The 23,990-nt window shown below is 37.2% G+C and overlaps 1 protein-coding gene across 1 annotated transcript in view; it reads left to right on the top strand.

Moving 5' to 3' along the window:
* AQR (aquarius intron-binding spliceosomal factor) overlaps positions 1-23,990 on the top strand; it is a 48,941-nt gene that overhangs the window by 20,095 nt on the left and 4,856 nt on the right. Inside the window, exons 17-34 of the mRNA XM_032230075.1 lie at positions 735-913; positions 2,744-2,911; positions 3,287-3,456; positions 4,484-4,725; positions 5,607-5,747; positions 6,498-6,567; positions 7,051-7,161; positions 9,011-9,120; positions 9,603-9,738; positions 10,901-11,110; positions 12,559-12,696; positions 12,944-13,015; positions 13,845-14,032; positions 15,035-15,206; positions 16,511-16,681; positions 17,842-17,927; positions 18,448-18,622; positions 18,773-18,886. Coding sequence (XP_032085966.1) covers positions 735-913; positions 2,744-2,911; positions 3,287-3,456; positions 4,484-4,725; positions 5,607-5,747; positions 6,498-6,567; positions 7,051-7,161; positions 9,011-9,120; positions 9,603-9,738; positions 10,901-11,110; positions 12,559-12,696; positions 12,944-13,015; positions 13,845-14,032; positions 15,035-15,206; positions 16,511-16,681; positions 17,842-17,927; positions 18,448-18,622; positions 18,773-18,886 — 2,653 coding nt within the window. The remainder of the gene's footprint in view (positions 1-734; positions 914-2,743; positions 2,912-3,286; positions 3,457-4,483; positions 4,726-5,606; positions 5,748-6,497; positions 6,568-7,050; positions 7,162-9,010; positions 9,121-9,602; positions 9,739-10,900; positions 11,111-12,558; positions 12,697-12,943; positions 13,016-13,844; positions 14,033-15,034; positions 15,207-16,510; positions 16,682-17,841; positions 17,928-18,447; positions 18,623-18,772; positions 18,887-23,990) is intronic.

Raw genomic sequence — 23,990 nt, forward strand, 5'->3', positions numbered from 1 at the left:
ATGTATAGGTAGTCCTCAACTTACAACAGTTCGTTTAGTGACTGTTCCAAGTTACAGTGGCATTGAAAAAAGAGCTTATGACTGTTTTTCACACTTACCATTGTTGCATCATCCCCGTGGTCATGTGATCACAATTTGGGCACTAGGCAACTGGTTTATGATGTTTATGATGGTAGCAGTGTTCCAGGATCATGTTAGGTTTTGCAACCTTCTGATAAGCAAAGTCAATTGGGAAGCCAGATTCATTTAACAACTGTGTTGCTAACTTAACAACTGCAGTGATTTACTTAACAGCTGTGGCAAGAAAAGTCATCAAATGGGGCAAGATCACTTAACAAATGTCTTAGCAACAGAAACTTTTGTGGTCATAAGTCAAGGACTACCTGTACTAAAAAGGATTTTCTATGCCTATGATGCTTTTTGTTTTATAATTCCTTTTTTTAGCTATGTGAAATTAACTAAATTAGAAGAATGTTGAATGGATCTCATTCTAACTCATGTTCACCTAGGAAGTTAATTTTACAGGACCAGATGACGGGAAAGAGTATGATTACTCAACTGGGTGGATTAAATATGGTGCTTTTTAGATGAAAACATCCCATGGGTTATTTCTTATGCTTTGTTTCCCGAGATGTTTTTGAGGAATTTCAATCTTTAGAAAAAAAGTTTGTGATGAGGTGTTTTTTTTTGTCTCTAAAAGTTTACAGCTTCTTATTTCTGATCTTGGTTATTAGGCAATCAGAATATGGTGGCATTGTCTTTGGTGGATGGGCTCGAATGGCACAGCCAATTGTTTCTTTCACCATTGTAGAGGTGGCAAAGCCAAACATAGGAGAAAATTGGCCAATGAGAGTCCGTGCAGATGTTACAATTAATTTGAACATTAGAGACAACATCAAAAATGAATGGGAAGGTATGTTTGAGTGTGTTGGCATACCAAATCCTTAAGAGGTCGTTAATTCATTTCAAATGGATGTTAAACCTGCAAAAAACCATTACAGTATATTCAGTAAAACATAAATGGTATAAATTGTCAAATGTTTTAGTCTGCTCTGTGTATTGTTCTTCAGTTTGAATAAAGAACTGTAGTCTTCAAAGTGACGAATAGATAATTATTTTTAACTCTTTCTGTTAGCATATATTAGATGGCAAACCATATAAACATTACAAATAAGTGATTTTTTTCGTAAAGCATACCTAATTTCTAGATTTACAATTCTTTATCAAGGATCAATATCCATCTTCACAAGGCTAACATTTGAATTATTGACAGTGTAGTGCTATATAGATGTTATTTCTCTAAGTCACAGAAAGGCTTATGCCTGCTTCCACTTATTACGTTTGTTTCTACTTTACTGTATTGAGGGGGAAGATCAGCTTAATATGTTTTCTCACAATCCAGAATCCTGGATAACAGGATATCAAGGAAAGCCCTCAGGATGTAAAGAAGGCAGAACTAGAACATTCAGGAATGACAGGGACAGGACTGATAATCTGCATATAATTTGGGATTTTCATCTCCCCTATCTTGGTTGAATGTGTACTATTAATTATGTGTCATGGTCCATTTACCAAATTAACTACATAGAAAAATAACGTGAACATATATTTTAAAATCATTTGCTAGATGGGCATAGAAATATACAAAATCAACTGGACTTTTTAGGAGCATTAATAAAAGTTCTAATCTTGCTGAACTAACTAAGGAATGTTGAAAGGACATAATTTGTATAAAGAAAAGGCAAGGAACATTGAGATAACTCTGCTTCTCTATATTAGAAGAACTTGCAAGCTGTGCTTCCTTGTGATTGATTGTTTGATTGATTGATTCATACATTCATATATATATATATATATATATATATATATATATATATATATATATATATATATATATATAACAAGGATCTATGGGTGTGGGCACGCATTTGTGTGTGTGTGTTTGTATCACACATGCTAACAAGCTTCATATTAGATATATCTACATATATTTTGGAGGGAGATCCCTATTAAAATCTAAAGTATGTTCTCAATTAATTTTAATCCAACTTTTTGTGAATCTGTATAGATCCACTGATACCACAGAACAAATTTAGTGTAATTGCAATATATGTAACATATTTTTCATGCTTATAGCAGGTATATATTTAATTACTTTTCTCCGGTTTTTCTTTAAGAATTCAAAAGAGCAACAAAAATGAAAACAGCATTGCAATGTTGGGGATGATAAATTACAGCAAAGTTAAAATCAGCATATATTGCTATTTAAATATTTATACTTATTTTTGCACATAACAGCCTGCCCTGGAATCCTTGAGTAAAAACTCTTTTGAATATTGTGAGGCAGATCATTATGTACTTTGATGAGGAAATTTAATATCAATATATGAACATCTGTAGCAGAAGATCAATGGAGAGGGGAGAAAAAAGGAAACTGTACCAATTGATTGGCTGATAACAGTAAATATAATTCATGGAATCCTTTATAAAGAGGCACATTTCTGATTAAGACCTTTTGGTTGGGAACAAGTCGATAGATCAGTATAAATAAAAAAACATTGCTAAAAGCCCAATGACAAAAATAACATTTTATTGAATAGGTACGTCAGTGTAATTTCAAAACTATTTGACTTTGTTTCCATGGATTTAATTGCATTCTCTTAAATCACTTTTATTTATATTTAAATTTATATTTGAAAATATAAAAAAATGAATGTTTTTTTCTCTCTCTCATTACATTTAGGTTTGCGCAAACATGATGTCTGCTTTCTAATTACTGTCCGTCCCACTCAGCCCTATGGTACCAAGTTTGATAGAAGGCAGCCATTTGTGGAACAAACTGGCCTTGTTTATGTCAGGGGGTGTGAAATCCAGGGTATGCTGGATGATAAGGGACGTGTCATTGAAGAAGGTATGATAATAAAATTGTTGAAATTATTATTATTGTAAAATTTCTTCCTTAACCATGTGAGAGAGTATAAACTGGAATCAGAATGTTGCCTTTTAATATGTGTCACTTTTTCAATAGCAGCAGTTACAACCCTTAATGAGAACTTAAAGAAGTACTCATTCTGAAGGGACAGAGCTGAGATGATTGATTTTGTCAGCCTAAGCTTTCTTTACTTTGTTTTGTGTTGCTGTTGTCATTGATTAAGTTTTGAATTGGTTGAATTGAAAGTCTAAGTGTTATTGCTATTGCTACAGCCTGAACCTATCTCTAAAATACTTTTTATGACTTTTCTTTTTTAGTTTGTATCTGATAAATTTTGACTTTCATTGTAAGCAGGGCCAGAACCCAAACCAAGACTTAAAGGTGACTCAAGAACATTTAGAATTTTCTTGGATCCTAATCAATATCAACAAGATATGGCCAGTACCATCCAAAGTGGAACAGAAGATGTATATGAAACTTTTAATATAATAATGAGGAGAAAACCCAAAGAAAACAATTTTAAAGTAAGTTGTAATATGTTTCTTTTCCCAAGTAGTTTGTGTTTTACACTCCAGAACATTTTAAAAGCACAAATTTTAAAAAGGAGCCTTAGTTTCTCTCCTTGCACTGCAGTTGTCTCTATCCAATCTGTGCTATCAGCCATGGTAAAAACATAAGATAGATTTAAATGTTTACTTCCAGTTAAATCTCATTGCTAAAGCAATGGAAGAATCATGAATGCTAAGTAAGCATTGTTTAGTGATGGTGAAATTCCAAGACAAATAATCAAATATATCCTACAGAACCATCTGTTTCTATGGCTTGTATTGCAATAAATATGTTAAAATGGCATTTGCTTTTTCTAAATGAAATGGCTTTAAAGTGCCTCAAAGGCAAAAAACGATTATTCAGACTTTTATTGTACATTGTTTTCCTTTGAAGTTCTGAAAGACTTTTTGCAATTTAGTTACAGTCAGACATCAAGATAATGCGAAAAGGGCTTAATTTCACTTTTTGGGGTTTAAAATTAAACCAATTGATTAGGTTTAGATGATAGCTGCATCCTAGAGGATTATCATCTTTTAGTTGCTGTACCTGTCCTAACTCACATGAGAGAAAATAAGATAAATTGTTCTCACTGATGACAAATGTTGAATAATTTATCACATGGATAGCAGAAGCGTGATTCCTTTGCTGAGCATGCAAAGGAAAATTGGTCAAAGTCTTACGTTGACTCCTAGCATAAAGAAATATGACATTTGTAAAAGCACAGTCTTCATCCTGCCAGGATTCAATTTGATTCATTGTAGTGGCCCTTATCCAGTCCTTTACTCAATCCAGGCACTAGATTATAGTATGTCCTAGTGGTCCTTCAAATGATGAACTTAAATCTATTCATTCTATTTCATTCCTTCTGCTTTCTCAATCCTTTTCTATATAGTTCTTGGAGCAGAAATGTCTGTAAATTTAAAAATATTAACAGCACAATAATATGTGCAATTAAATATGAATGATGAATGATGTTATCATGCATTTTATAAATTATTACAGGCTGTTCTGGAGACTATAAGAAATCTGATGAACACAGAGTGTGTCGTTCCTAATTGGCTGCATGACATTATCCTTGGTTATGGTGATCCTGGAAGTGCTCACTATTCAAAAATGCCAATTCAGATTGCCTGCTTGGATTTTAATGATACCTTCCTTTCCATTGATCACTTAAAAGCTAGCTTTCCTGGATATAACATTAAAGTAACAGTGGAAGACCAAGCATTGCAAATTCCTCCATTCAGGTGAAACGTTCTTCTTTGTACAAATGTGAACGTCTTTTTTAATAAGCAAGTCTTTCATTAAAATAATGGCACTGTTAATTTTACTCATTGATGAAATATGCATGTATTATATTCTTGGAAAATGTATTTCTGTAATCAGAGAACAAGTTCATTGGAACGTAAACAGTGCCTTGTTGGATCAGTCCCCTGGTTCATGTGATCCCGGAGCAGTGGTGGGTTGCAGGGCATACCGATGTCTGCCGGGTACCAGGTATTTGAAGGAAACGGGCCATCTGCGCACGTGCAGTGTATGGCGCCTGCACAACGCTCCACTAAACAACTGGAACGTCGTGGAGGCATCACAGGAGATAAGGATGCATACGAGCGCTTTGAGCGCGCTGCACATGTTCATGTGGCCACCAGGCTCCATTGCACCATACCGGTTGCAATGGGATCTGGAACCCTCCACTGTCCCAGAGTCTGTTCTCATAATGGACATCCAATTGAATGAGGAAATTTTTGGACATTCCAAACAGTATCTTTTGTGCCACTGTAATTCAACACCTCAATAATGAAGACTTTCATCTATGATTATAAAGCAAATGTTAAGCTTCCCTTGATTTCTACTTTATTAGAACTCTCAGCTTTTAATTGCTTTCCCTGTTTTTGTCTCCCCTAAAAATTGTTTATTTTTTTAGAATCTTTATTTTAAAAATTGTACTCTAGATCTGCAGTCATTCCAAAACGCAGTTTTTCTGTATCACATTGTCTTTTGAATTTTTCCTACAAATTTGACGGTTATGATAATTCTGATCATTCGAGAGGGCTATTCTGTGCCTAAAATGGTCTTTTAACTATCAAGCAGCATTTAAATCTAAAGGACTGTGATTTTTTTCTAATAGGATAACATTTCCAGTCAGAAGTGAGGCAGGAAAGAAACGGAAAGAGTGCGATGAAGAAAATACTGAAAGTTCTAAAACACTAGTTGTTGAACCACATGTCATCCCTAACAGAGGTCCTTACCCATACAATCAACCTAAGCGGTAATATTGCAGTAGCTTTTTGTGGAAGTACATATGTGATATAGTTAACTCAAACAAATACAGATATTAAGGGCACATTTGTTAGAGTAATTCTCTCTGTAAAGAATTTAAAAACTCATGGTTACATGATCCAGAGTTACACGCATATTATTAGAGAATGATGTCATTATTTAATTGCAGTAAATTTGCCCATGCACAGTCACTTTCTTTTGCTGGCAATCAAAGTGTTTTCTGTACATTCATGATCAGTTGGAGTCCGCTTTCAAAGCAGCTGCTTTAATAAATTGGGGGGGGGGGGGAGGAGTTTTGTTCTTGGTAATACATTTTGAGCACGTCTTTAATGCTTTGTACAACTTTAATATTTGCTTTAGATACTTTAGTGAGTAGTTTTATTGGTAGTTTTATTTAGTACTAAATCACCTGTTTACAGTTTTACTAAAATATTTCTAGATTACATTATTGCTTTAAGTCAGTGTGCTTGCACTACTCTTAATGACATATGGGAACCCGTACTTTCATTTTGGAAAGATAGTATAATGACTTCAAGTAGTATATAATTTTTTAAAATAGAAATTCTTTTCTGTTGCTATATGTAGATTCCTTTAAAACACAAATATAATAACCAAGTTTTTATGGTTTAAACGGATGGATAACTATGTTAGAAATAAGCATACAAGCATCAAATAAATTAAATTGGAACTAGTATGCCATGTCCTGGATTAACTGATTTAATTTTTAATCTATTTGCAGCAATACCATACAATTTACTCATACCCAGATTGAAGCGATCCGGGCAGGAATGCAACCTGGTTTGACAATGGTAATAACAAATGATAGACTTTATTAATAACTAGTGAAGAAGAATTTTGCATTTTTCTACCAAACTTAGAAAACTAAATGGTTCCTAATATTCAGTATGGTCATTAGCAAAGGATTTCATATTTTTCGCTGGAAATTTAAAAAGAAAAAAAAATGAATTTTAGATGTTTTCTAACAATAGTTATTCCTGTGCAAGCTTACTAAAATTGACTTTCTTTAATTGGAGTTTCAGTTGATTTTCCAGCTGAAAATCATAAAAGAACCAATAAACTCTGGTTCAAAACCATGTTCAAGATCTAGAGCATCCTGGTATTTTGTTCCTCATGCTTTCATTTCCCAATTGAAATGTACATTTTATTTCTTGTGGTAGCTACATTTTTAAAAAGACTTTTATTTTTCTGATTGTTCTGAATTTTTTACTTTTTGAACAGTTCTTACTCGAGTGAGTAAAATGCCAAACACATTATGTATTTTTACCCCACAGGTAGTAGGGCCACCTGGTACAGGTAAAACTGATGTGGCAGTGCAGATAATATCTAACCTCTATCACAACTTTCCTGAGCAGAGGACTCTGATTGTTACACATTCCAATCAGGTAAACACACCATAAGTTCCTTTGTTGCTTTTGAATTGCCTTTGTTTTAATTTCAAAAAGAAATGCATCATTTGCAAATTACCTTACAAGTGGACCAGTTAGAAAGGAAATAACCTTTTTCACTGATGTACTAATTTGATCTGGGAAACTATCCCTTTGGATGTGTTTGAGCAGGTATTGACACTAATTGAACCATAGTTGAGATACATCACGAGGTAAGGAGAAGACATATTTATAGTGGTGACATTTCTGAGGATCAGTGATATAGTGATGTATAGTGATATACACCATAAATAGAAAAAAATAAATCCATTCAGAGCACAGGAATTAATCTTTAGAACTGAAAATGGTTTGAGATCAAGTTTCTGAAGGAACATTTCTTCCATATAATCTTACTCAGATCTTACTGTCATTTATGTCAATCCTTCACTGAATAAAGTGGTAGCTATGTAAGTCTTGCTGTGTAAAACTAAAATGTATTTAAGGACTTCTGAGAAAACTTTTTCAATGGTGTTGTCCATTAATTATGGATTGTTTGCAGAGGCTCTTGGTATCTGAGTTTGCTTCTAGTTCAGTCCGCCGCCGCCCCCCCCCCCCAATCTTTTGGGCAGCAGGGACCGGTTCTCTGGAGAAAGGTTTTTCCATGGACCGGAGGGTGTGTGGTTTTATGTGCTGTCTGCATCCGCGGATGAGGTTTTGCTTGTTTGTGCAGCCCTGTTGCTGGCATGCCACAACCTGGTGCTAGTCCATAGCCTGGGGATTGGGGGAACCTGCTCTAGTTGGATTAGGATTTGTATACAAAGCAATAGAACTCTTCTGGCAAACCAGATAAAGAGTATTTTTATGTTCTTCATTCAAGTATAATTAATGTAAATTAGTTGCTGATTTAATTAGATCTAATCTGATTAAGATTTAATGTGGGAATTAGACAAAGTCATGGAAGATTGTTGTATTAGCAATAGCAGTTAGACTTATATACCGCTTCATAGGGCTTTCAGCCCTCTCTAAGCGGTTTACAGAGTCAGCATATTGCCCCCACAGTCTGGGTCCTCATTTTACCCACCTCGGAAGGATGGAAGGCTGAGTCAGCCCTGAGCTGCCGAACTGCAGCTAACAGTCAGCTGAAGTGGCTGCAGTACTGCACTCTAACCATTGCGCCACCTCGGCTCATCAAAATTTGTTATTGGAACTAACAAAGGACAGACAGAGAGAGAGCAATTATCCATATCCAACATACCTATTAGGACAACATGATAAGATTAGTAAGCTATTACTAAGATAATACAATGATATGATTACTAAGATATGATTATGCTAAGATTATTAGTCCATCCTTAAGCATGAAAGCTGGCTGTATGACTTTGGGCCAGTCATTCTCTTAGTTTTGGGGAAAATAGAAAGAAGGACTTTAGGGATGTTCGCTGCCTTGAGTTATTTATAGAAATAATAAAATCAAGATTAAAAATACATATGTACATATATATGCATAAAAGAACCAAATTAAAGAAATGTCTCTCTAAAGCACGGCTGTCAAACTTGCGGTGTCACATTGCTGTCATGTGGTCTATCCCGACATTTTTGCCCTTTGCGGAGCTGGTGTAGGTGTGGCCTGCGTATGATGCATCTGGCCTGCAGGCCACCAGTTTGATACCCCTGCTCTAAAGTGTGGGTTTATTTCAACGCACAAATCAGGCCTTGCATATAGTGATTTGGTACCTAATGTAAATATTCTCTTCATTTTTGTTTTCAGTTTAATTCTTCTCAAAAGAGAAACAATTATTCCAGTTTATCAAACTTCCCTTCATTAGCATCTAATTTTCTACTCTTGATTCCTCTTATTATCTTCTAGGCTTTGAATCAACTGTTTGAGAAAATCATGGCTCTAGATGTCGATGAGCGTCACCTCTTGCGTCTTGGTCATGGAGAGGAAGAATTGGAAACAGAGAAAGATTTTAGCAGGTGAGTAAATAGCAAAAAAAATATGAAGCTGCAATCTACCCCCCCCAAAAAAAAACATTTTATGCTTTTTATTATTATTATTCATTGCCCTAAAGCAAGCGATTGATTAGGAAGACTTGTTTATATTTATGGTATAGTTTTCTCTCCTAGACAAATTTTATTTCTGGACATATAAAGAACATTTTACACTATTTCTGGATATTTCAATCCACACGCTATAAATGTTTATCATATAATAATGAGACATATATGTATATATTTGTGTGTGTTTGTGTGTACACATGTGCACATGTGTGTATACAGTATATACCTCATTATATGATAATGTATATACAGTATATATGGTATATATACATTACCACAATAATGTGTGGAATATATTAAAGGTTGCCTGAGTTGAAATTAAATAAAACATGTGGAAGAAAAGGAGTTTTCAGTTCAGTCATATATCTTATTCTTCCTTATGTTAATCTGATCTGCAGGTATGGAAGAGTAAACTATGTTCTGTCTCGGAGACTGGAACTTCTGCGAGAGGTTGGGCGATTACAAGAGAGTTTGGGTGTGCCAGGAGATGTATCCTATACTTGTGAAACAGCTGGCCATTTCTTTTTATATCAAGTAAGAACCCAATAGACCAGTCTTATAGTCTGAAGGGATAGAGATTGACAGTGCTGTCACCATAGTGTCCAGAGTCTGAAAGTTGCTCAACCATGTCCTATAGCCCAGTGGTCTCCAACCTTGGCAACTTGAAGACTTGTGGACTTCAACTCCCAGAGTTCCTCAGCCAGCTTTGCTCTGGGAGTTGAAGTCCACAGGTGTTAAAGTTGCCAAGGTTGGAGACCACTGCTATAGCCTATTCGTTGCCTCAAGTGAAACAATACGTAAGCCTTGTCAATGGCATGGTTTTGAATAGCCTGAGGCACATTTGAATATAAGATGCTCATGTTTTAAATGTCCTTCAATGATGACATTACAAATACAAGCATCATTAGAAATTGGCTAAAACCTTTTAGAATTTTGAGTAAAACGCTGGTTGTGTTTTGTTTTAAAACATAAGTCACAATTAATGCTGAAATTATGCTCTTATTTGTTTTTGTTGCTGTTGTTTAACTTATATACATTAGGAAGCATAATTAGAATGGCCAGTGGCTTTGTCATAGTAAGATATTAGTGAAGGAGTCTTATGATCTGCCTTGATTATATATTTGAATATATCAATCCATTTCGATCATTATGATATACATTCTGAAAGTATTGTCCTTTTAGTTTTTGCCCAAATTCAAATTAAAAGTTGAATAGAGGTGTTTTTTTAAAAAAAAACAAAAACAAAACACCACATACAAAAATGTAATGTTTCCATATTTTCAAACTCCTTTTTCAATAGGGTTCCTTCATGAAGAGGGGTCTTTTTGTAGTCTCTTCAAATCAGTTTTTTTTTTTTTTTTTTTTACAACTGGCAACTTTCTGGACAAGCACTTTCTTTCCAAGATTTTTCAGAAGTGGTTTGCCCTTGTTGGCTTCCTTGGAATGAGAGAGTGAGTGACTGGCTGAAGGTTAGCCAGCTGGCTTTGTGCCGAAAGTGAGACTAGAACTCACATCCTCCTGCTTTTAGCCTTAATATTGAGCCTGTATATTGAGTCACAATAGACAAGAAGATTTTGTGGGGAAGGATGCTTTTGTAATGGGAGCAAGGTGCAAAAGCCATAGTGCATTTCCTCATAATTATGTACAAGCCTCGTTTGACTCTGGTTGTATTAATGTATCTTTCTTTTTAAATTAGGTAATGTCTCGCTGGGAAGAGTACATGAGCAAAGTGAAAGTTAAAGGTAGCAAGCCTTCTGAAGTTGCTGATATCTGCAACTTTTTTCCTTTTCATCAATATTTTGCAAATGCCCCTCAGCCAATTTTTAAAGGCAGATCTTACACTGAAGATATGGAAATTGCTGAAGGATGCTTTAGACATATTAAGAAAATATTTACTCAACTTGAGGTAAGATTAACAAAATCAGGTAATACTCTGACATTCATTCTTAGTTAGAAAAAAGTAACTATACCACAGTGTTATAATGGATTTATGTGAGGTCCTTCAAATTAGATGTTATTGAGCAGTGAATACTCCCCTTGCACCTTTGATAAAGGTAATGAACATAGTAAACTAAAAATACTAAAATTTCAAGCCATGTAAAAGACAAAAACCTACCTGCAACATCTCCACCATCTCCCAAATTTAAAGTACTTTGAATGGGGTAAAGATTTTTTTTAATGTTTGCTTAATACTAATTTTTAGGCAGTGTACTGTTTTTTTTACCCTTGTCTGGAAGTTGAGTCATGGCAACTAGAGTTCTTTTTTTGTGGGTTCTAAACATTTTGCTGCTTACCCAATGGTTAAGGCCACATTTAATAACCTACCTAGGTTAAAGGATTTAGTAGTTGGAACATTTACATCTCAACAACTTCGCCTGGTCATCTAACAAGTCTCTCCAGATTAGGCGAGGAATGAAACTTCCCTGGAAGACTGGATAAGCAGCAAAATGTTTTGAACCAGCAAGGAAACAAGTCCAGTTGCCATGACTCAACTTCCAGACCACTCTACTTGGATGACTAAAAATCTTCATTTAGACTTATGTAGGAATTTTTTTCTCAATGAAGGCAGACATGTAACTGTTGTTGTATAAAAAAATTCTAGATATGATTCATCTTCCCAAATCTGTATATAAGGTAAAAAAAGAGAAGAGTAACCAGGTACCAAGTGAATGTGCAGAAGAAGTTTGTTACTATTGTGTCCTGGGGATAGTAACCCCAGAAGAAACGGGAGAGGCACTTATCACTGTAATAGGGAAGATGCTTTACCCTCCTGTCTCCTTTAGAGAGAGATGAATTTGAGATTTCCTTGCAATATATAAAGGTACTGCTGGATATAAAATGTAATCCGTAATTTGTACAATTTTTAAATTTAAATTTAAATTAGGATTGGATACATGTTATTTAGTATTATTCAGATGTAAGAAGAAGCTTTTTAAAAATATATATACCAGTATATTACTATTCCTCAAAGTGCACGGTGCACGCCACTCATGCAAATGAAACTGCGTGCACATGCACATTTGCTGGCCTCTCACACGGAACCATTCCCTCTCCCCCTCCCACCCTTCTGGAAAACCAGAAAGCTTGGGGAACTCTGATCTATAGGAATCCTATATAATGGTGTTACATGGGTATACTGGGATGTAGCTTCCTGTGACGTTGCATTGTGGCTCCATTGTAGTTTCTGGATGGCCTCCAAAGATAGATCTATGTAGAGAGTGGATAAACAAATAGAGCACTAGCTTTCTGGATTATATTTGTTCTGTTTGATAACAACTTAACAACGTATTGAGGACATTACTATTTTGATCTTTTTCATAGAATTTTAGGTATAATTATTTTTTCTTTCTATAGGAATTTAGAGCATTTGAATTGCTCCGTAGTGGGCTGGACAGATCAAAGTATTTACTTGTGAAGGAAGCGAAGATTATTGCAATGACTTGTACTCATGCTGCGTTGAAACGCCATGACTTAGTTGAGCTGGGATTTAAGGTACATAAAAACTTTCTTAAATATGTTATCTTGAATTTTTTATCAGAAGCATATTAAACATTATCCCTATTTTTGTTTGTTCTTCCAAACAATTGTACCCATGTAATTTTGTAGAGACTTTTTAAAAGAGTATGGCTATGTAATGTTTTATCTGCCTTTTGGTAAGCAAGTAACCATCTTAATTCAATGCCTTTGCAGTATTTCTGTTTCTTACTTTGGCTAATATAATTCATTTATCATTTCTCAGTATGATAATATCTTAATGGAAGAGGCTGCTCAGATATTGGAAATTGAAACATTTATACCACTCCTTTTGCAGGTAAGCACTCAAGCATTACATTAATTAATTACCTTTACAAATTAATAAGAAATTATTACTTCAGTGTTTTGATGTTTGAATAGAAGGAAATCATTTAAATATTATATCAGAAATGTGATGATGGAGAGGTTAAACAAAGTTCCCTTGACAAGAATCTCTCTTCTATCTAAGTCATTTTCAGAAGAAAAGAGATAATGTTCCTAATGTCTAGACCAGGAGTGTTAAACTGGCAGCTCCTGGGCCAGATGCGTCACTTTCAGGCCACACCCACCGCAGCTCCATGAATGGGGAAAATGTCGCAAAACATCATGTGACGGCAGCATGACGTTGCGAGTTTGACACCCATGTTCTATACTAGGAATCACAGACTCAAGTCATCTGAAGGGACTCACAAGAACTAGTTCCTTAATCCAAGGATTACAACAATGAAAGATGTTTTGTTTTCAGTTGGGCATGTGACACATTCATAAGAGATTACAATTCTGTAAATTCAGGACAATTACAGATTAACCCTAATGGGAATTAGACAAAAATGATGAAGATATTCTCTTACATAGAAAAAAAGTAATTGCAAATTGATATATTCCAGTTACAATTTAATGAGAAAGAATAGAGGTCTGGGATTTCAAAGTATGTTTAACATTGAAGCCCAAGTCTTACTTATCTGATAAGGGAATCTGCAGATGGAAAGCAGCCAGTGTGGGGCAGAAACAAGACTAGTGTCTTTGCGATGTATATGTGGTAGGTGAGCTCATTTACAGTACAATCATAGTTTTTGATCAATCATCTATAATAACGCTAATGCTTGAATCTTATTTATATTTCACAGAACCCACAAGATGGGTTCAGCCGATTAAAGCGGTGGATAATGATTGGGGATCATCATCAATTGCCCCCAGTCATTAAAAACATGGCTTTTCAAAAATACTCAAACATGGAACAGTCTCTTTTTACACGGTTTGTTCGTGTCGGAGTGCCAACTATTGACTTGGATGCTCAAGGGAGAGCAAGAGCAAGGTAAGGCATGGGGAAAATTTAAACGAAAAGGTTGTGCAAGGTTACATTGCAATTGGTTTGAAATTTTACTCAAAGTAGTCCTTCTACCTTGAAATATACTTTATCCTTTGCAATGGTCTTGGTATTTTCCATGTAGCTACTCCCTTTTTATACTGCTACATCGTTAAGCACTTCATGGATCTTCAGGAACTCATGTTGGAGTGAAAGATGATTAAACTAATTCCATTAGAGCAGTGATCCCCAATCCTTGGGGCGCGGCCTGGTGCTGGGCTGAGGCCTGTTGGATAACCTGGCCACACAAGTGGCAGGCAAGCACACAAGTACATGAAGCTGTATTTGTGCAAGCAAACTCTGCATCCCGCAGCAGGCATCAATCCACAGAGCCATAAAGGTTGGGGACTGCTGCATTAGAGAATGTTATAATTATTATGATTTTGGTTTTTTGTTGCTTCATGTAAGATATTCAGAACCACTTATAACTGAGTGCATACAAGACTAACTAACTATCCTTTCATATGCAAATGGTAGGAATTAATTTGTTCAAACACATTTTTCCATATTTTATACATAAAGGAATTTATTGAGTTTATTGAACTAATTTAAGAAGGCCAACAAGTCTTTTATGTTCAGATTACATTCCATCAGTTTAATGCTGAATAATGGGATTATTCAGTGGATCGTGCTAAATGGCCGATCCAGGTGATGCTTCATGCAGCTTGAATGTAACATTGAAGGACTAGTTCTAATCTTTAAGGTTTCTTTCAAACATTGAAAATGATTTTTCTTAATAGCTAAAATATATAAATATATCTGTTTAGAATGTAGAGTTTACCTTTATGAGATTCTGAAACATGCTTTGGCTGCTTGATGCTGTCCAAAAAGATAGCTATCATTGACATTTTAATATTATATCTCTATCAGATAATTGTAGACACTGAGCATAGTAAAATATTTTTATAAGAATTGAATTAATTACTACTTTCATTATGTTTTTTTATAAAGCTTATGTAATCTCTATAATTGGCGATATAAGATACTGGGCAACTTGCCGCATGTGCAGCTCTTACCTGAATTCAGAACAGCAAATGCTGGCTTTTTGTATGACTTCCAGCTTATAAATGTAGAGGATTTCCATGGCATAGGAGAATCTGAACCAAATCCTTATTTCTATCAGGTAAGAAATGCAGATCATCAACTTTTATATTAACAACATTTTTCAGATAGGTTAATTATGAAAACAGAAAGAATATATCTATGTACTTTATTATGGTGGGATAAAATATAGTTAACAAATTATATAGTATTAAGTTGCAAGAATAGCAATGTGATATATCCTCTTCACACACACATAATACAACATCAGTGTTCAGAAAATGTTATTTGAGATGATGAGATATGTAGTCAGTGTTTCTTAGCTGAATAAAGGTGGGATATATGTATGTTCAATAAATAACAAAGTGAATTTTTGCTAGAAGCTTCTGTATTAGGGTTTACAACAGGGATGGGTTCCTGTACCAGTTGGTACCGGTTCCCTCTGTGTGTGCTTTGCAATTTCTTTATTTAATTTAGGTATCAAATTTAGAAATTTCCCATCTCCCTTGCAGAATGCTTAAACTAGTCTTTTGGGAGAATGTCAGTCTATTGCTAAAATGTGTACGGGTAGTGCTCAACGTACAACCACAATTGAGTGCAAAATCTATGTTGCTAAGTGAGACAGTTGTTAAGTGAGTTTTGCCCCATTTTACAACCTTTCTTGCCACAGTTGTTAAGCAAATCATGGCAGTTGTTAAGTTACTTGCATGGTTGTTTTAGTGACTCTGACTTCCCCATTGACTTTGCTTGTCAGAAGTTCGCCAAAGGTGATCACATGATCCTGGGACTCTACAGCTGTTATAGTTATGAGTCAGTTGCCAAGTGTCTGAATTTTGATCACATGACAGTGGGGATGTTGCTATGGTCATAAGTCACTTTTTGGGGGGTTTAAGTCAAGGACTACCTATATATGATTTATATAAAATAAGGAGATTACCAATCAGAATTTACAAGAAAGATATAGGAATTAAAATTTAACTTTCTTCCTGGAAAGTTATTTGTATTATTAGTTATATTATTAAATTAGGAGAACAAAATAGACTGGAATCTGGCTTTCTCCTTCCAAGCTGTGTTTATTGACATTTCTTAAAGTAATTCCATGAGTAATACTTGCTTTTAATGGAGCAGAGTTGTTTCTTCTATGTTTATAATCTTCTATGCATGCATAGAAATACCCCCTCTTCCCAATTGATAAATCAAGTCAGTGTGGCTCTGCCTCAAAAGAAACTAGACTTCTTTGCCTTTCATGGCAGATAAGGGAGGATTAACATAGGCCTGGTGCATATTGCTTCTTTTCAGTGAGAGTGATTTTCTACGACCATAATTTTATGATACATGTGATCTGATACATGAAACAGATCTGTACTTGTTTTTTAAAAATTCCAGAATCTTGGTGAGGCAGAATATGTTGTTGCACTGTTCATGTACATGTGCCTGCTAGGATACCCTGCAGAAAAGATAAGCATCTTGACAACTTACAATGGGCAGAAACATCTGATTCGGGATATTATCAATCAGCGTTGTGGGAATAATCCATTGATTGGAAGACCAAATAAGGTAACATTCCAAAGAACAAATAATATACCTCTCAACAAAAGTGCAAAGCAAGTAACCATTGTTAGAATACATTCATCATTGCATAGGGATTATTCTTTATACTATTTATGTTGTTCATATTTTTTTGTCATGGATTGCACCAGTGAGGCTAAACCCAATTTTGTTGTATACGTGATGTACAATGACAACAATATCATATTGAATATTGCTTCTGAACTGCATACTTTGTAAAATAGAAGTCATTCATTTGTTTTCCTATTTCCTGTGTTTCCTATTTAACTACTTTAATTTAGCCTTCTACTTGGTCCACTGCAGGAAATAATATTTATTTATTATGCCATATTAGCTGTGTATATAAAAAATTTATTCAGTTTTGTGTTACAAAAAGTATAGACTTGTATTTTAAAAGTAAACATTTTTACCAATTTGTTGAAAAACAGTAATTAAATCTTTAAGAAGAATGTGAGAATTAGTTCTCAGTTATGAAATATTAGTTGTCAATATGAAAAACATGAAGGCAAATATGGCCACTACAAAATAAAGAATAGATGGAAACTGGGGGCTCTCCTGAGGAAAAATTGTTTTATTTGTATGCCAAATGACTGTGATGAATGGCTTACAAGAAAAATCAGTTATTTAAAAAAAAAACAATATGAAACAAAAAAAATAAAGAATATGAGACAGCAGATTTGACAGAAACTGGAATGGAATGGAACAAAGAAAGTGGCTCATATGATCCAAGGGGGTTGCACTCATCCTCAGTGTGAGATCATGATACATTACAGAGGGAGGAAGTGCTTACTTCTAATAAAAATTGTTTGTTTACAGATGTTAGTCATAATAAAGCAATAGTTGTCATGCATTAAAAAAATCAGGTCCACATGTGAAGGTCCAATTAAATGTATTGCTAATCATGCCTATGCTCAGGCATTTTCTCAACTAACGGTTAGCACTTACTTGGGGTTAGATAACGGTCAACAGAATTCAAGGAAGATTGTGGCTAGAGTGATCAGTCTAGAGTCTCTTTTAACTCCAACCTGAGGTTCCGCCATTTCTCCTACAGTAGTTTTCTTTTGATACCATGAACTCCATAGACTGGTTTATTTTATTGTGTGTGTGTGTGGGAGCAATTAATTAAGTTACTCTATTTTTTTTGCTAGGTGACAACTGTGGACAGGTTTCAAGGTCAGCAAAATGATTACATCATCCTTTCACTTGTGCGAACAAAAGCAGTTGGACACTTGAGGTGAGCAATAGTATATCTTCATACAGAGAACAACAGTGCAATCCTACCATAAGTGGAATATGTATGAGTAGAGGTTTGGAGTATTTATGAGTAAAATGGATTATTTATCAGTAGAAACTCAATTGAATCCTATTTTATGCATCAGTGAGCCACTGAAATAGACATCTTACCTGTTTTCTGTCTTGTCCATACTTATATTTAATATATTCCATAACTGCAACATTAAATCCAGCATCTAATTTTAAAGACTAATTATGAAATTGATGTTTTTAAACATATTTATTGCTGATTAGAGTTTCTAACACAGAGATAAATGTATTAGAACTGTTATCTTCAGTTTTAAAGGAAAAATGGGCATTAATTTAATTTGTGTTAATTTTCACATTCAAAGAAATAAGGTTCCTGCTTTAATTTTCTGGAGGGTGTTTTGTTGTGTGTGGTCATAATAGTGTTCAAGTGAAAAACTAAATATCATTGTTTGGTTTAAAGAGTAGAGCTGTTTAATTTTTCTTTCCTGAAGGGATGTACGGCGTTTGGTGGTTGCTATGTCAAGAGCCAGGCTTGGTCTGTATATATTTGCAAGAGTGTCACTATTCCAGAACTGCTTTGAGCTGACTCCAGCTTTCAGCCAGCTTACTGCTCGTCCTCTTCAGCTGTATATAGTTCCTGCAGAGTATTTTCCAACTGCTCGTCAGGTACAACAAGCTATCTTGAATTCTGTTTAATGTTTAAATGGTTAAAAATATACTTATCTTTCATACTATATTCGTTCTTTTATCTTATTTAAGAAGTGGCTGCTCGTTGTTTTAGTTCCAAACGTTTCTATCATTTTTTTCCTTCCTCAGAATGGAAAACATCCATCTCATCAAATTCATATTATAAAGAATATGCCTCAGATGGCTAATTTTGTCTACAACATGTATATGCATATGATCCAAACTACACACCAACACCGACAGGTAAGGAAATAAAAGTTGAGAAAAACATGTTTAATTTAAAAACTCCGAGTGAAAACTTTGTTAATACATCCCGATAACAAATGAACATAGTTGAAAATTAGTTGGCTTGGTTGGTTTTATTTTTAATAAGTCTTTTATGCTTTAGGTAACTTTGTAAATAACATGAACTAATTCTATCAGTTTGGAGGACAAGAGATGAAGAGAAAATGATGTATAAATTATATTTAACATTCAGAAAGTTAAAAGAGAAAGTTTATTAATCTTCTGTAACAACAGTGATATTGACAGACACCAAAATCAGTTCAGAAAGAGGAATAGCAGCTCAAAATAAGATTGATCAATTTAATGGATTTAAACATGGCAGTCCAGTTAATTAAAAGTGTCCTAAATTCACCTTGTACCTATATTATAACTTGAGAGAAGAAGTCAGGTATATAAATTAAGTTCATTTACATATTGATAAACCATAGTTCAATTAACCTTTGAAAACAGCTGTTGCAGGAAGTATACTACTTATAGATTAGCTGTTCATTTAAGGTATGTGTAAATAAAAGTTGGCAATGCATACTACATTCATTCGTTCTGAAACTGGAGCTAATTAAAAACAAGCAAATAACAGACAGAATTTTGATATGGAAAAAAAATAAGTGTGATATCTTTTTATGAAGTAATTATTATTTGTAGAAAATTGTCACCCACTAAAGTAGATTTGTTAATATGACTGGGAACTCCTGTGACCAATTAATGTGAAGGGAAGCTCATTGAAATCTTGCTCTTTATACTACTTGCAACTAGCTAAACATGTTTGTACATAGCTCATTCCCACAGACTTGGAAGTACTGGAAGTGCGTTTTCAATTGCACTATTAAAATGTTATTTTTAACTTCATGTTAGTTTTCTTACAAAAAGCTCTGAATGACGCTAATCATATATGGATAGAAATTGTACCAGCTGCATCACAGAAGGAATCTTAGTTTGTATCCAGCAGATAAAAAAATATATTTAGCCAAATACAAAGGAATCCCTAATTTGAGGCTTAGATTTTCTGAATGTCTATAATTAGTCTACCAAAAATATCATTTTTGACCACATAGCATGGAACCCAGATATAGTCATTTAGTAATTTCTAAGTTTGAGTGCTATTCTTCCAGCATGCAGCATCAAATTTATATATGGCTGTTAGAAGCATCAATTAAATATATAGTAAATTATCTTAATCCCATGTTTAAATTCTAATGTAAACAAGAACTCCACTTGGAACTGTAAAAGATAATATTGTTGGAGATGGGCATACCCTCTATTCCCATGGCTTTCTCAGAAAGATAAGACTGGAGAAATGTTTATAGTATTATTTAATTAAATTAGTCTGTTTTTATCTTGAGTCAACAGATATATTAAAATTTTAATGGATTTTTTACACCTTTCTATAGGGATCTATTTAAATATTATGTTTTTGTCCCACAAATAGCAATTCTCTTCTTCAGAATACAGCAATAACAAAAACTAGTTTACTCATGTAGCATATAATATTCACAAATGCTCCAAAGTTGTTGGAGATAGCAGCCATGTGTGGGTTAACTCAGAACCAATAGGACTGAGTCTACTAAATGATTTCATCGTCTCTGAGTGTCCTCCCGCTTTTTTAGACTCAGTTCGATCAGGACTAGCTGTGCTAACTGCTCTCTCCTCAACTTTTACTCTAAATTCCTTTTTAAAAACTATTCTAATTGGCCTTTTTTTCAAAGAGAATTAATTCGGAAGGATTCTTGTCTCCAAATTACAAAAAAAAAAAAAAGAAAGAAAGAAAGAAAAGACAGGTATTGTTGAGGATGGCTCCTCAGGGAGCGAAGGCTTTCAAAAGCCCTTCAGGGCTCTGGTGCCTTTCTCGATCTATTATGAGGCCTCGAAGCCTTGGTCTCCCAGGTCCTGGAGTTCTTGCAGCAGGGTCTCGACAGGGAACTTTCACCTAACACCCTACAGCGACAGGTGGCAGCCCTTTCCTCGGTTCTATCTCTACACTGTGAAGAACCTCTTTCCTTGAATCCACATGTCAGATGCTTCATTAGGGGCGCATCTAATCTCAGCCCCCCTGTCACTCATCGCTTCCCCTCGGATCTGTCCAATCTCCTTGAATTCCTCACAGAACCGCCATTTGAACTGCTTAGATCTGCCTCGTTGCTACATCTCACACTGAAGACAGTTTTTCTCCAGTGCACTGCTCAGAGAGCCCAAATGCTGGGTTAACACAGCCTATCTGCCCTTGGACTGAGTGATGTTTTTCTTGACCACGCCTCCCTTTGCCTGCACATGCTCAATTCGAAAACTCAGTCCGCCCGAGTTAGGGCTGTTTTGGGAGAGCTCCAGTCTAAGAGCAGAAAGGCTGGAAAAAGTTTCCCAATTTGGACCACGTTTAAATTCTCAGATAGAGGAAATCACGCTTCTACATCAGGTCTGTCTATTTGCCTCCAGTGAGGCTTCCGTCGCTTTAAGAGAAGGGCTGCCGGGTTTTCCCTGCTGTTGCTAATTGCAAGCACTGCAGGGGGTTGAAAAGGCTTGCACAGCGGGGGCTGGCTAGCAAGGGAGCAATTAGTGGGATAAACCAAGTTCCCTGTTGGAACAGGGGCGTCCCAGGGGGAGGAAAAGTCCAGCAAGGCTCTGAGAAGGCTCTAAAGCAGGTGAGCCGGATTGCTAGGATTCCCTCGCCTGCTCCATTTTGCCCGGCAACAGCAGCGACGGCTGGAGCCTTCGCGTGCCTTTCAGGGCTGGAAAGAGCGGGAAGCGGCTGCGTGCGCACCCCCGCCATTTTGGATCGCTCCGACTCACTGGGCAGAGCGGCAGAGCTCAGAGCGTGCTAGGAACAAGGCAGCAAGAAGAGCCCAGCCAGCCAACGGAGCCTCAGCGAGCCCTCAACGACTGCAGAACGCCGCGGGGAGGCTGGGGGCTAGTCTGGGAAGCCAGCTAGTCTCTCCCTCCGGAAAATAAGCTAAGTCTCGGGGAACCGAGGGCGGTGGGAGGAAGGAAATCCGACCCCAAGGCGGCCCTTCCCTCCTGGAGATTCTGCCAGCGCTTTTGGACTGCAAAGGCCAGCGCGTGCCCATCCCAACTCCAGCTATCTCCCAGGCCTCGTGGGGACCTGAAATGGCTGAGGAATGCAGGGAGGCCTTAGAGGATCAGGTGGGGCCCTCCAGCAAACGCTGCAAGCTGGATCCCTCTGTAAATAAAGGCAAAAGGCACAAAGGCTCACTTGAAAGGTCTTCTCCAAGAGCCACAGTGGATCCCAGGGAGGTTTCAAGGCCCCTTCAGCCAGAACCTAGCCCAGACCGTCGCAGCAGGGAGTCAGCTTCCCCTGATCGTGAGGCCCAATCCCCCGGGGACAGTGAATTCTTGTCTGGGGATAACTATGCATCCAGGGATCCATCTCCTGAAGCATCTTGGGGGTACCCCGACTCCCCTAGCTCCTCCATCGGAGAGGAACGAGATTCTGTCCAGAATTCCCCCTTTGGGAAGGGTGGATCCAGCTCAGGCAGGCCTAGCCAGCGCAGGACCAGTAAGCAAAAGAAAAAAAGGGGGAAAAGTCCTGCTCTCTCGGATGAAATGAGGGAGGTAATTGCCTTAGCCATCTCCCAAGGGATAGCTGAAGGCATTAAGCGCAAGGGCTCTCGCAAGGGCAAGGCCCCAAAGGAGAAACGCAAACCTTGGGCCTCCACCTCTAAGGAGCCTGTATCCTCCTCCCCATCTTCAAGCCCCTCTCACTCTGGGTTATCAAGTTCTGAGCAGGAAGAAGGGGAGATTTTCGCCCTTTCCGAAGACGAAAACCCCACCCCTGACAAGCCAAAATTCTCTGGCCTATTTCAACCGTCATTATTCAAGTCTATCTTGCACAAAGCCATGACGGCCACAGAGTTAGGCCCCACCTCCAGGCCTGAGGCCTCTCAGGCTTCCACTTCCAAGGATCTTAAGCATGGGTTGTTCAAAGAGACAGTAGAAACTCCCGAGGTTATTCCTGTGCCAGACCTATTTATGGACGCGGTACGGCGCCAGTGGCTACAGCCAGGCACCCTGACCAACCCCAGTGGGGGGGATAGAACTCTATATGCAGTAGAAGATAAAATGGAGGAAATCCTCAAATTCCTAGAAGTAGATGCCCCAGTCGTGTCTCTGACTTCCAATTCCAACCTGCCAGCTGAGCTCCTAGAGGGACTTAAGGCAGAAGAGGTCAGAAAAGGCATGTCAGAAAACACACATGGCGTCTGCCTGGGCCATCAAGGCATCCACCTCTGCCTCCTTTTTTATTAGGGCCACCCTATTCTGGCTGCGCCAACTCAGGTCCAGACCCCCGCCCAGGAAATCTAGGTGGCGCCATGAGCTAACCAAGATTATTACCGCTGTCGAGTATTCGGCAGATGCCACCTTGACAGCAGCAAAATTCTCTTCCAGAGCTCTAGCTTCCAATATCACCTCCCGCCGCCTCCTATGGCTCAGGCACTGGCAGGCCGAAATGAAGGCTAAATGGAAGCTGGCATCGGCCCCATTTAAAGGGGGCTTTTCTGTTTGGAGAGGCCCTGGACAAGTTTGTCACCGAAACCAAGGACAAACGCAAGATCCTTCCGGCAACCTTTAAAAGGGGTGACCGGAAAGGGGCGGGGTCCTTTCGTAAGAGACCCTACAGGAGCCAGGAAACAGGGCAATCTTCTCACCCTTCCTCCTATCAGAGGCCCTTTCAGGCAGGGGGGGATAGGCACCAAGACAGATCCTTCGGGGCTCGTGCCAACCAATCCCAGTCTTCCTTTCGGAGACCATTCCGAGGAGGAGGAAACAACAGTGGTGGATCCCGGCCCTTTCGTAAGGGAAAGTGACGGTCACAGGGATCCCCCCATCGGGGGTCGGCTACGGCTGTATGCCGACAGGTGGGAGGAGATAACATCGGACAAGTGGGTCCTCAACACCATTCGCAAGGGCCTTCTCCTGGACTTCCTATCCTTTCCCCAAAGAAAGTTTATCCGCTGTCCTACCCCCAGGAACCCAGAAAAGAGGGAACGCATGAGGGCAGAAATCTGCCATCTCCTAGAGATAGAGGCGATAGAGCCAGTCCCCAAGGATCAGC

Source organism: Thamnophis elegans, chromosome 1, assembly GCF_009769535.1.
Source record: "Thamnophis elegans isolate rThaEle1 chromosome 1, rThaEle1.pri, whole genome shotgun sequence".
In the NCBI taxonomy this organism is placed as follows: domain Eukaryota; kingdom Metazoa; phylum Chordata; class Lepidosauria; order Squamata; family Colubridae; genus Thamnophis; species Thamnophis elegans.